We start from the raw sequence: 13151 nt of genomic DNA, 5'->3' as shown, positions 1-13151 counted from the left end.
GACTTTCCATTGTCAAAGAAATTCCTACATTCATAAAGTAAAGGTACAAATGTTTCATGACCCACCTGTATATGTAGTTCCTTTCAGAGTTGTATATTTATCATATGTATAATTAGTATTTAGTATTTACTCACACCGATAAGAGGCTACAGGTCATGTGTACATTTAGTCCCAAGTACATTAATATTTAAAGAGTGATAGTAGGTCTACAGTCAACAAGCATTTAAAAAATATATATATATGATTATATGTTAGTTTCTCTTGTTCTTCTCATTGAGGAGGATGGTGAAGACATGAGCACATCGGACAGATTTCGATGGATTCCTCTCTCAACGCCGTAGAGCTCCGGGAGCTGCGGGGCGGAGTAGGCCGACGAGGCGTGTCTCCGACGCCGGTCTCTGCGCCCTGGACGGCGGCCACAGTGGGCTGCGCCGCGCGGGGCTTCGAGAACGCCTCCTACCAGCAGGACGAGGAGCAAAGCCACCAGCAGCAGGGGGCGGCTGTGTCGGCGGGCTGTCCGCCTTCAACCTCAGGCAGCAGCAAGGTTAGTTTGGTTTGCTGGCTCCTGGTTCTGTTTTTTATTACTGACATTTGTTTCACGGAGGTTTTCGACAAACAACGTCCGAGAGACCTTCGTGCTAATCCGTGTTCGGTCACGTAGTGTAAGCAGCGCAACCTGTAGGAGAGAATTCTTACCTGTTATGCATCAGTTGGTTTTATCATCCTGTATTTTTGTGATCCCACTGATGTGTTCGGTTTGATAAAATATGTGTTCGGACTGAAAGCGATGTTTAAATTTACACAAGTAAAATTAACACGTTTTGACAAAGAGCAGAGCAGGTGGAGGAGGCTAGCAAATTTCGTAGTGGCAAACAGCCGCATGTGAGCCGGTCTGGATTAAAATTTGGTGGACAAGTAGTTATTAATCTAAATTATGTTGGTGGACAATCACATTTGGGATTTAAACCATCGAGTTATCTTAAACCCGGGTGAGGACACAAAGTTGTTTTAGCTAGCTAGCAGGTACAACAAACGTAGTTCCGGTCAGCAGTTCAACAGCCTTCTGTATCAGTGCGCGGTTTTCAACTGCCGGTAACCACAGTAACCGCGGGCCCTCTGCGTTAGCTGCTAGTTCTCTGTCTGTGGTGAAACAAAATTTAAAACATGCGTTAAACTGGCGACATCTACAAGAATAATGATTTCTGTCAATGATTTACTTTGGTAACGAAGAAAACCTAAAACCGGGATGATTCTCAGGCAAGTCCTGGGGTTATAAGGAAGATCTTTCTTTCTGTGATTTCTAAATGGGTTTATTGAGGTTTGTTTGCAGTGGACGTCAGACATAAGGAAATCCTCTGAAAGTGTAAGTCACACTGAATCTAAAAACATGTGTGTCCTTTATGTGTGTTCAGATTTGACTGAGTTGTCACTTGCTGCAGCAGCTGAACTGTTCTGTTTGGCTGCAAATACAAAACAGTGCTGCTCATTGCTTTGCAATTGAAAACAGTGAGTTAAAATCCTAAATATCAGTTTATCCAGAATCCCAAATAAAACAAAGTATACTGAACAGGACAAACAGGACAGAGCCAGATTGTGGAGTTTCCATGTCACTGAAAAGCTGTGTCCAAATCTTAATGTCCCGCATCGATTGAAGTCTTCACTCCGCCATGGGACAACATATAAAGTGACACAGGGATGTCATTGCATGTTAGAAATGTTGGCTGAAAATGGTATGATTTATTTTTTTCTCTAGTGGTAATGTGGCATGTTACACTCTATACTGAAGTTGTCTTTGTAGTAAATAATCCAAATAAACGCCACATACACAGAACTGGACCAGTTGGTTTGATGCCACTTCACTGAGATGTTTATTTACTTTTCTTCTTCATATTTTTGTGCTTGCTTTTCTTTAACTTTATCTGCAGTTTCTTCATGAATGTTTATTTTTTTAAAAATCTTTCTTTTTCCCTTTTTCTTCTTCTTTCTTTCCTCCAGGGGGAGCAGCAGCAGCAGCATCAGGAGCACTCCCCGCGGTCGTATGATGAGGAGGAGGGAGGTGGAGGGCAGGAGGACGGACAGGACTTCACTGAGTTGAACCCAGCTGATGACCGCTCTGCGGACTACGGCTTCATCTTCGCCCTGGTGTTCCTGGTGAGCGGGATAGTCCTGGTCGTCATCGCCTACACCATCCCTCGAGAGGCCAAAGTTGACCCAGACTCTGTGTCGGCCCGCCAGATGGAGAAGCTGGAGATGTACTACGCCCAGCTGGGCTCCCACCTGGACAAGTGCATCATCGCAGGCCTGGGCCTGCTGACTCTGGGGGGGATGTTCCTGTCTGTGCTGCTCATGGTGTCCATCTGCCGGGGCGAGATGTACCGACGCAGGGCGGCGTTTGTTCGACCCAAGAGGACTTACGGCTCCATCAATCTGAGGATGAAGCAGCTGGCGACCGGAGAGGCGGGAGGAGGTGAGGGCGTGGATGGAGGTGAGGAGTTTTTGGTGGAACATGCAGAGATGCGGAATAACATACAAGCAGGGTTGGGGCGGGACTCCAAATCAGAACCTGGACCAAGTGGGCACCCTCCTAGCGCTGCTTCTTCTTCCTCTTCAGCTGCTGCACATGGAGTCAACTAGCTGTGCTTTACGGTTTGCCTTCCTCTGAGTGAGCACTCAGTTGCAAAATGGGGATGCAAAATGGTGCAGGTCCCTTATTTGTGCTGACAAGAGAAGCACATCTTGAGCACAAGGCTTTCGGCTGGAGCAGCCCAGCCTTAACCCAACATTTTGGGGTGAACGTAAACCGAGTTTATGGGATATTTATTCTACACAATCATAAGGGATGTGTGACTTACTGAATGAAGGCTCGATCCAGTAGAAGATGAGAGGTAAGCCTGTGGCAGTGTAAGAGCATGGTTATATCAAAGATTCATAATAATTATTATGAACCAGTGAAATAAAAATAAGTAATACATTTAATAAAATTAATTCAGTAGAGCTCCAATATAAATCCTAGTATGTTAATCAGAGACTGAGTCTTACAGTTAAAAGCACATTGTGTCCGACACACCTGGAGGTTTGTCACCAAAGTTAATACTTTACTGAGAAAGTCCAGTGTTGATTCTCAATTATCTCATGAACAACAGATGTTCAGCATTTAAATCTTTACATATCTTAAATCTTAATCAGAAGATTAGTTTTTACACATAGACAATAAATATCTGGCTTGTCGTGTTGCTGTGAATATTACTGTCATTGGACAGAAGATGGAATTTCACTACTGGACTTTATAAATAAGGTGTGATGGAAAATGTGATGCTAGCTCTGGCACAAACAAACTGAGGCAACATTTTTGAAAGTAATATTTCACTCTGGTGAGACATTAACACATTTACCACCAGCATCAGAGACAAATGCGTGAAAACAGTATGGAGGATAATCCATAAATTATTCCAAATAATCGTAAAATTAACCCAATGGTGTCACCGCACATGAGCCGCCCTCAGAAACCTGCAGGAGACAAAATTAAAAGCTAAATAATATTCCATTTAAACCTGCATCCAGCAGTGTTTTTGTTAAAGTGCCACATTGTTTTGGTTCTCTTCTGTCACTGGGCCTCGCAGCTGTAATCAACCATAGAGCCTCATGCTGAGGGGTTGATCAGAGCCGGACAAGTTTTCTGTAATATTACAACTTTATTTTTAAACTATGATAAATTTAATCTTGAATTTTTTTTCATAATAGTATGACTTAAACCTCAAAAATATTATGACGTTATTCTAAAAATATTACAACTTTTTCCCCATTGCAGCTATATTCTCAAGATATTTGGAATTTTATCTCAAAACATTAGGACTTGTAAAATTATGATTGTATTGAAATATCAAGTTGTTTTCATCAAATCAGTTTATAGACATAATACAGATTCTGAGACAGGTAGGAGGGGATGATGAGCAGGGTGAAGTGAAATACGTCACTGTTGAGAGGGTGACACACATCAGAAGTCCAAGAGCTCTTCTACAAATCAATTCTGTTTTATCACAGTGGAAAGTGTTTTCATCTCAGGAACGTCTTTATCAAGCTAAATCGATTTTTAAGAAATTTAGTTGGGATCACATGAAAGTGAATCTCAGACACCTAGAAGAGATGTGCAATTTTTCCAGTGACAAACTTACACAAGAAAATCTGTGAACTGAAGGCGTGAAAGTCATCTCCTCACCAGTCTCTCACTTATTTAACATTTTCACTGCTGGTGGCTTGAAGGCCATAAATGACATAATGAGTTTTAATACATGAAATGTTGTTTTCAGTGAATCCAATTTTGCGATGAAATAACCACCGAAACCTCCAAAGTATCATGCCACATATCCAGTGTCTCGTGCTGCATTACACAAAACTGTTGCCTCATGTTTACTAATCAGCAGTTTCTGCTAGCATCACTTTCCACAGTATCAGAGAGTGGATCTTTGTGTCATGCTGCAAATAAATATCCACTAACAGCAGTTCTTTCTCCCAAACATGAAAATATAAATGAGTGGTCATATTTATCTGACATTTAAAGGTCCTTAGTGGAACATTAAACCCTTGTTACACGCCAGCCAGTGACTTTCTGGTTTCAATGAATTGAAAGTTGAAATGTAACCGGAAAGGCCGTAAAATCCACAAAAAAGTAATTAAGAACTGGGCGATCGATAGAAACATATCTTCATTTAAAAAAAAACACAAACAAGGTGTCTTCTGAGTCTTTTTTCTATCTGAATGCAGCTTTTAATCCGGTGAAAAAGCTGGTTTTGACTGGAATGAACCTTTAATGACACAGCGCCTAATTATTTGTATTATATGTAGATGTTATTTATGTCATGTAAGGATACAATATGCCTTAATGAGTAAACACAGACACTGTAAATTGTCTATACGCAAATATTATCATGCTAATGTATTAAGGTCTGTATAGTGAGCCAATTAGCCAAGGGTAATGTAGCTACACACACCACACACACACACAAATGTCCTCATAAGTCAGTTTGTGGCTCAGTACTTGTGAGGACATCTCAAATCTCACCTAATACACACACACTGAAATGCTGATCTCCAACTGTTTATTAAAATATGTATTGCATTTTTATTTCACAGTACAAATATCCTGTAAATACCACATGTAGACGTGTCGGATGTAGAGGACCAGCAGAAGCTAACGCTCAGAAACCAAATACGCAACGCCTGTATGCAAAATTGGAAAACCTCGTCACAGCGGGACCAATTTCTTTCTGTTAACAGCTTACTAACCTCAGCAGCAACTCCACAGCAGATTAATGAAAACAAACAAAACACGACTCTGTTACGAGAAATGAAGCAGTTGATCAACAGTTGAACAATATTTAACATTCAGTTTAATTTAATAACAAAGAACAAATAGGAAATAATAGAATTTAATGGTTAGTAGATATTAGAGCTGAAACTGATAGTTACTTCCATAATCAATTAATCGAGGGCTGTAACTAGTTATTTTTCTCATTTTGGTCCATAAGATGTAAAAAAAGTAAAAAAAAAAAAATTCCAAAGCCCAAGTTGACATATTTAAATAGCCTGTTTTGTCTGAGCAGTAGTCCAAAACCCAGAATTGTTTAAGAGAAAAACATAAATATAATGAGGAAGAGAAATGTTTTTTATTGGTTAGCAGTGTTGTATAATCTCTGTTGCAGCAGGTTTACCTTCGATCTCTGCCACGGTTTGTCTCTGCTGATGTGTCCTTGAGTAGAAGGAGCTTATGCTTGGATGGAGATGGAGAAAGTGGTGGGATTTTTTTTTTTTTTCCTGAACCATTGAAGCAGTGATATGAAGGCGACTCTACACAAATTTGGATTTTCTTACTCAGAATATAAACTCAAACTTCATATTGTCCCTTTAAAAACCTGTGAGTGCTCAGATCCAACAGATACATTCAGCACTAAAACTAAACGATGCGCACACAGAAACATCTGCATGAAGATGTTAGTACACGTTGTCATTTTTAAATATGAAGTTTTAAGATGACTCTTATCTAGAGTGATTTACAAAGAGCTCTACAGAAGCTTTGCCTAATTTGTAAATCAACCAAAAGGAACAAATGCAGAAGTCAAACTGCTCCAGTGATTTCAGAATGACTGTGTGGAAGAGCTGTGCTAGGAAAAGGAAACAGAATCCGAGGTTAACAGAGGCAGAAGAGGCTTTTGTGTGAGTGTGAAGTCGAGTGAGTGAAGGAGGAAGAAAGATGTGGGAGAGGCGATAGGATGCAGCAGAGTCACTGGATGACGTGAGGTGATTCTTGAAGAGATGGGTTTTCAACTTGCGAGGGAAGGCGAGGAGTGACTCTGCATGAAGCTAAATACTTTGAACAACACGTTCAGGTTTCCCCACTCACCTCCAGGCGACTGGGATGAAAAGACAAGAATAAACAGACAGACATGACTCAGCTTAAGGTTTTAATGAGCACGAAAAATCCTCTGATGCTGATTCTCGTCGAGAGACAAAGAGAGTGTGTGTCTGCTTAAACCTGCAGGTCCTCATTAGCGGGGGAAGCAACACGGCAGCAGAAACACAACATGATAGAGGGAATGATTGTTGTTGCTGGGTCGCTTCACAAAGGTCGGACGCACAGAGGTGGAAGAGAACAGGTTGGAAAGGGTTTTTAAAGTGAGTTTATTTTCATGGATGGATAGATTCAGGTCAGGAGGAAACACAAAGATTGTGGATTGCTTTTGTGGAAAACTTGCGCTCTTAAAGGGGAAATCCACCGATTTTACACATCGGAGTCTGGTTCCAGGTGTTAGGGAGTGTAACTGTGTATGTGGCTCCAGATGAAACTGGGAAGCCTGATAAATATCTTCAGCTGGTTTCATGTCTGTTGGGGCTGAAGGCTGCTCGTTTAAAAAGTAAAATAATCCAGGGGTGTGGAGTTTGAAAGACGTTAGCTCACCACACCTCTGTAGCCCGTTCATCATCTCTAGTGCAAGCTCCAGGCTACGTTAGCTGCTTCTGGCGTAACGCTGCATTCACCTCGCATTGTTTTAACTGTAATTATGAGCAGCCGAGTGGGAAAAGCTGTAATTCTGAGGATTTCAGAAAAGAGTTTGCAGGAATGTTGTTTGTATCCGGTTCCACTTTGTAACCAGCTGCTCCAAATAGCACAACACAGCAAAAGCAGCTAATTTAGGCTGTTTATCTGGTGTGACAACAAGGTTTGCAGTATTTTTTCCTGTTCTGCCGACATCGTGTGAATGCAGCATCTCACACCTGAACTGCTCAGCTTGTGAATATGTAAGCGGAATCAGTAAAGGCAGAGAGAGGAGGGTGAGAGGAGGGTGAGAGGGAGGAGAAGGAACAAAGAGTGAGTGTTCAACTCTAAACTTTAACTCTTTAACTCTCACACAAGGTCAGCAGCAAATACCAGACAGTTAAATACATGAGTGGATGTTCACTGGTAGTCAGAACAGAAGAAGACAGCGGAGGGACATGTGACTCTGGTGCATCTGAAAAGAGCAAAATCCATGTTTCTGTTCCTCTGTGACGTTTGAATGTCAAGAGACAAACACAAGCACCTTGGCCAAAGACACAGAGAAAATCAATCTTCATTCTGTCGACAGCACGATGACTCTGTTACCATAGAAATAGTCTATTTATATCAAGGGGTTTGTTGGTGGAGCAGTTCTCGAATGTCACGGAAAGTCCTTGTGAGGACACGACAGAGGAGACACTAACACTCGGCCTGTGTGGGAATAAATGGGAGGTTTTTAGTACAACCCATCTATAGGTGGACGTTTTCCAAGAACCAAAGCTTCAGTTCACAGCAGGCCGAAGGCCAAGTTTAGCTGAGTAGTCAGAGCGATGATAACATGACACTTTGGAAAAAATTATCCCTAAAATATAGAAAATGCTACATCTACAGTAAATGAGAACATTTAAACGCATGCTGAGGTGACAGAGGTCAAAGGTCAGCTGCAGCACAGTGTTCCCACCGCTGCTTAGGATTCAGTACTTTTACTCAAGGACACTTCGGCAGATTGCAGGGTGCTGACCCTGAGCTCAAACTCATTAATCACTACACATCCTGCTGCTTCAGAGAAAATCCAGCAAAGTTTCCAGAGCAGTGAAAATATAACATTTAACGAGCCACAACAGCGAGAGAACAGAGGAAAACAACCGTTTATACTTCACGTCCTCGTGTTTTGTTCAGCTGAAACAAACCCCCCACTGAAAACAGCCAGGGTGATGCTCCTTCGTCTCCACGGGCTGGAGCTGGATGCTTCCCTTTATGTACAGATATAATATGCACAAATCTAACACACAGCAGTAGCATTTTACTCAGAGACTCAGTGAATGTACAAATTAATGCCGTAATGCAGGAGGTGGCGCCATCGCAGCAGTGTCACGCAATATCACGATATCTGTCGTCCACATGGTTCACATGTGAAACGCTTTGGTGTAAACAGTCACATGATTTCAGTGGAAACACTATTGTATAAACATTACTGTTCGTTTTTTTTTTTTTTTTTTAATCTGTCTTGAACGTACAGAGTTAATAGATGTATATTTAATGACATAAAGCGATATTTCACACAGGTGGAATGGTGTTTGGGCTAAAGCAGACACACCAGGCAGGCAGCAGGCTTTTTAAATTTCAATCTGAAACCTTCACTGACCAAATGCAACAGCACGTGTTGAAGTTTCTCCTCCTCAGTCTCTGGTGCAGATTTCCAACCGTACATCCTGGAATTAAAGCCTGAGACTGACCCTGGATCAGGGTTGAAGGATTTGCTGTGATTGCTCTGAGTGAATACTTTTAAAACACAAAACTGTGGATAATTATTCATAAAATTGTGTTTATTCGACTTTTGTGATTTAATTTAAACGTAAAATGTAAAAAATAACAAAAGAAAAACCAGTTCTGTCCTGGTGAAATATCGCTTTAAGAAACCAGAATGAAATGATTCTTATTAAAGTCTATGAAATGTATGAAAAGAATGAAAAAGATATAATGTGGCCTGAGAAAGATGTTGTGTGTCTGTTTGTGAATCTTTTGAAATCGATATATGACAATGAAAGTATATTTAGCACAGAACAAAAGGAATAATGAACATTAAAGGGATATATCACTTTTAATTTAAAGCAGTTTTCTACTTTTTTAGTTGGTGGAAATGTTTGTCAATCACAGAGTTGTTATAAGGAAATCAGTGTATTTAACATGATTTAAAATGAGCATCGTAATAATTAGAAAAGTGACATATCCCTTTAACCTCAGTGAAAACCAGGGTCTCCAGACTGTTATGAAGCAGACGGGGGTTTTAATGTACTTTGACAAATGAGCTGCTCATTTGCTTTTTTCTCTTCACGTTTTGTGCTAAAATGATGTTTGCGACATGAAATCTGAACAAAAATCTTTTTAAAGTCGTCCTCTTCTTCTTCAGTGATCAGAATTTTTGGTGAAAATTTGTAAACGAGTCTTGAATATTGCTCAGTTCAGACACTTTGTCTCACTCTGTGATCAGATCAGCTGCCAAACTGGACCAAGGAACCTTTCCCACAGTTCATCTGGTTCAGGCGTATTCACACTGCAACGGAAAAACAAGGGTCTTGCCCAGTATTTCCCACCCCAGAACTCCTGGTGGCGCTGTGACCTGGAGCAGGAACCTGGTGGCTTCATCGGCATGTTGATATTTGTCGATGAGGCCGACGTGCTGTGAAACATCCAGGTCAGAGTCACTTGCATCAAAGAACTGACAATTTAAATCAAATGGTTAACGAGTCTGATTTGGTGGAAATGGCTCTGAGACCTGATCAACAACAGGGTCAAAGTTAATGAAGGAGATTCACACAAAATCTGTTTTTCTGCCACAATGTGAATACGACTCAAAGCAGCACTTTTACTCAAGAACAAAAATGTGGACAAAAAAAGAGCAAAAGGAAATGTTCTCTTGTCCGAGCCATGTTTTAAGGACGACTTTTTATGATGTGTACTTTTAGATTTTCTCAAGAATTTAAATATTTGTCATCATCATAAGACGAGTAACACAAAGAGTGAAGATCAAATTTCGGCCAGCGATTAAAAAAAAGTCTGTTGCAAATGTTTGATCTGTTTTTCCTTCTGATAAAAGAACAATCGAAGTGTGGTTGAAATGGCTTCCGCTGCACAGAGCCCTGGTTTGGTGTGAAGAGCACAGTCACTTGTGTACAGTGTTTAACTGCAGTTTGTTGTTAAAACCATGTCATAATCTGACCAGTTCATCATTTTACAAATCTTTAATTCCTCTGAAAACACCTCATTTAAAATGGAATAAGGATGAATGTAGGGAGTTTTGAATGTTCAGTGACTGAACTGAAGAAATATATTCTCACTTTAGCAAGTGATCAGACAAACAGAAATAAATGTGTGTCATCGTTTGGAGAAACGGGCCCATCTCTTCCCTTCGGTCCTCACTCACACTCACGGTTTAAGAAAACGCTGCTTTGTGTGCTTCAGGAGGTCAGTGAGTCTGCATGTTGTTAGCGTGTGACGCTGTAAAGGTCCGATGCCTTGTTCCCGTGCATACTGAGGAGCTGTACGCTGTATGTAACGACGATGCTGATTTTTAAGTATGATTTTGTTAACGTGACCAATAAAAATTTTCTGTTTGCTGTTGTTTTTAATCCGGCGTGTTTCTCTGGTCGTTTCTCTCTTAAACTTCAGCTGAACCTAATTTAACATTTAAGCTGGTTCAGACGTGAGACAAACATCTGGATCTGCAGCTGTGGTCGGTGTAATCTGAATGGATTTAAACTGCACGCTGTGAAATCAGTTTTCTCATCATCATAACCTTTAGGCTCCACCCACCGTTGGCGGCGCTGTGATTGGATATTTCTTGCTGAAATGCAGCTGCAGCTAATGTCTACCAGATGTTTTCTAATGCAGCTGTTCATCTTTGATAATGATGATTCATTCAGAGAGTTTCATGCAGGTGTAGCAGGGGTTTAACTGAGTCGTGTAACGTCTGCAGGAGAAATGAATGAGGTCTCCATCTTCACTGCCTCAGTAGTGACCTATGAAACCTCTGTATCTGAGCAGATTTTCCTGCAGGCACTGATCCACAGTCTTTCAAATGTCTGATTGTCCCTTCTGTGTTTATTATTTTTAGATTTTTAGACGCAGCTCTCGCTCTTTTCCCACTTTTCTTCAGTCTTTCTCAGAGTCTTTCTCCCTCTGTCTCTCCCTCATTATTATCGTTGTCGCTCCTTTGGCAGATTTGGATTTCAAACAATTGCCTACATGTCGTTCTTTGTCTGATTTTCTCTCCCTCCCTCTGGGTCTTATCAGTTTCCCTCTTGCTCGTCGGCTCTTTCATTATTTGCCTCTCTGCTGTCTTTCTTTAATACGCGTGGTCGGCGCCCTGTCAGAGAAATCCAGTCACGAAAACTCATGATTGTTGCAGAATAACAAGACTAAATGACATCCTCACTTCTCCTTCCACCCAGAGAGGAAAATTAGTTGCAACCACCTGCTGAAAGTGAAAGGTTTTTTTTCAGCTCCTACACACACTTCATCTGTCAGAGCCTCTAATTAAGAGCTGTGAGTTTGAGTAGAGATTTTCATTTGCATCCCCGTCACTCCTACTCACTCCTCACCCTTTCATCTTCTGCCTCTCAGTTAAACACAAAGGGCTCAGGCTGTTTATGTGGCCATGTAAGAAATAAAAAAAAAAAAAAAAAAGAGGCCGCTCCGTTGGAGGAAGAGATGTTCAGGTCTTATATTTGACTAAAAGTCGCAGTACGACTGTAAACATACTGCACAGCAAGTAAAAATCCTGCTTAAGTAAAAGTACAAACGTAGTGACAGGTAAATGTAACTAAAGTATTTATTATATATATTTATTTATATTTAAAGTTTATCATAGTCAAAGTTTTTGTCGAGTAAATGATGTCAGATAAATGTGATTATGAGTAAAAAGTACAATATTTAGATCCAGTGAAAGTGGAGTAGGAGTATGAAGTTGTATAAAATGACCCTGAAGAGCAAACAAGACGAACAGGACTGAGAGTCAGAAACTGTTTGAGAACAAACACCAAATGATTTAGTCTGCAGGTTTAAAAAAGAACAGCTGAGAGCAAAATACCACATGGTCTGAATATTAACGAGTCTAAATAAAGCACAAACCGTGTGGAGGTGAGAGAGAACAGATTTGTGTTCATCAGATATTTAAATAAAGTGTGGATCCAGTGAAGCTGGTGGTAAACGCACTGACTGCTGTGATGGGTGAAGCCACAGCCAGGCTAACAGCCCTGCGAGGCCGTGTCCTGGACAGAAATCCAGCACGTTCGTGTGAAACAATGCTTCAGAAAGTTTTCAGACCCGCTCACCTATTGCTCATTTTACTGTTGTAGATTCAGTTGTAAATGGATTAAATTGAAATTTTTGCTCATCAATCTATAATCAATAACCCATGATGACAAAAAGAAAATGTCTTTAGATTGTTTTGCAAATTTATAAAATAATAATAATAAAAATCAAGAACTGTAACCATGAGCATCTGTTACAAGGTTAATAGAAATAAATCTGATTCTGGTCTGGACCAGACTGATCGAGCCTCTGATCTCATGCCTTTCATCCCCAGTTCCCTGCTGCTAATGAGGCTAAAAACATGAACCATCCAGGTGTGAACTGAGTCTGGATGCACTGAAACGCTGGATCATCTGAACCACCTCCAGATCACACTGTTAGCTCACTGTTAGCTTTATTCAATTTAATTAACAGACAGACATATTTTTTTCCAACGTTTAATTTTAGTCTTTAAAAACATGGTGCGAGACACGCTGTTTTAATCCTCACGTGTATTGGGTAGAGGGACATGTGAGCAGCAGCCAGGTGGAACTTTGGACAGGGGGAACTGTTGTGCCCATGTTCGTCTAAGGGGGGAACTTCCGGCCACACCCCAGAGGCCACCTGGATGACGCACAGAGAGCTCACCTTCCTTCTGTATTCTACAGGTAAAATGCATCAGTTTCCGTTTGTTAGAGCTTTGCTTCACGCGGGCAGCTGTTACGAGGACACTTGAATATTATCTGAGTATTTTGTCGAACTTTAAGAGCTGGAGATTCCCGCCACAGTGGAGGCGACAGATTCAAAGCCGCTCGGTTTGCAGACGCTG

At 40.9% G+C, this 13151-nt stretch overlaps 1 protein-coding gene across 1 annotated transcript; it reads left to right on the top strand.

The window, feature by feature from the left end:
- The first annotated feature begins 316 nt into the window (after positions 1-316).
- Positions 317-2634, top strand: tmem74b (transmembrane protein 74B). Its single transcript, XM_041034390.1, has 2 exons — positions 317-544; positions 2008-2634. Exons 1-2 carry the CDS (start codon positions 317-319, stop codon positions 2632-2634), a joined length of 855 nt encoding a protein of 284 aa, XP_040890324.1.
- Positions 2635-13151: the final 10517 nt, after the last annotated feature.

This window comes from Toxotes jaculatrix, chromosome 3 (genome assembly GCF_017976425.1).
Source record: "Toxotes jaculatrix isolate fToxJac2 chromosome 3, fToxJac2.pri, whole genome shotgun sequence".
NCBI classification, from domain to species: Eukaryota; Metazoa; Chordata; class Actinopteri; family Toxotidae; genus Toxotes; species Toxotes jaculatrix.
The sequence above is the reverse complement of the archived record's forward strand: the minus strand, read 5'-3'. Positions and strand labels throughout refer to the sequence as shown.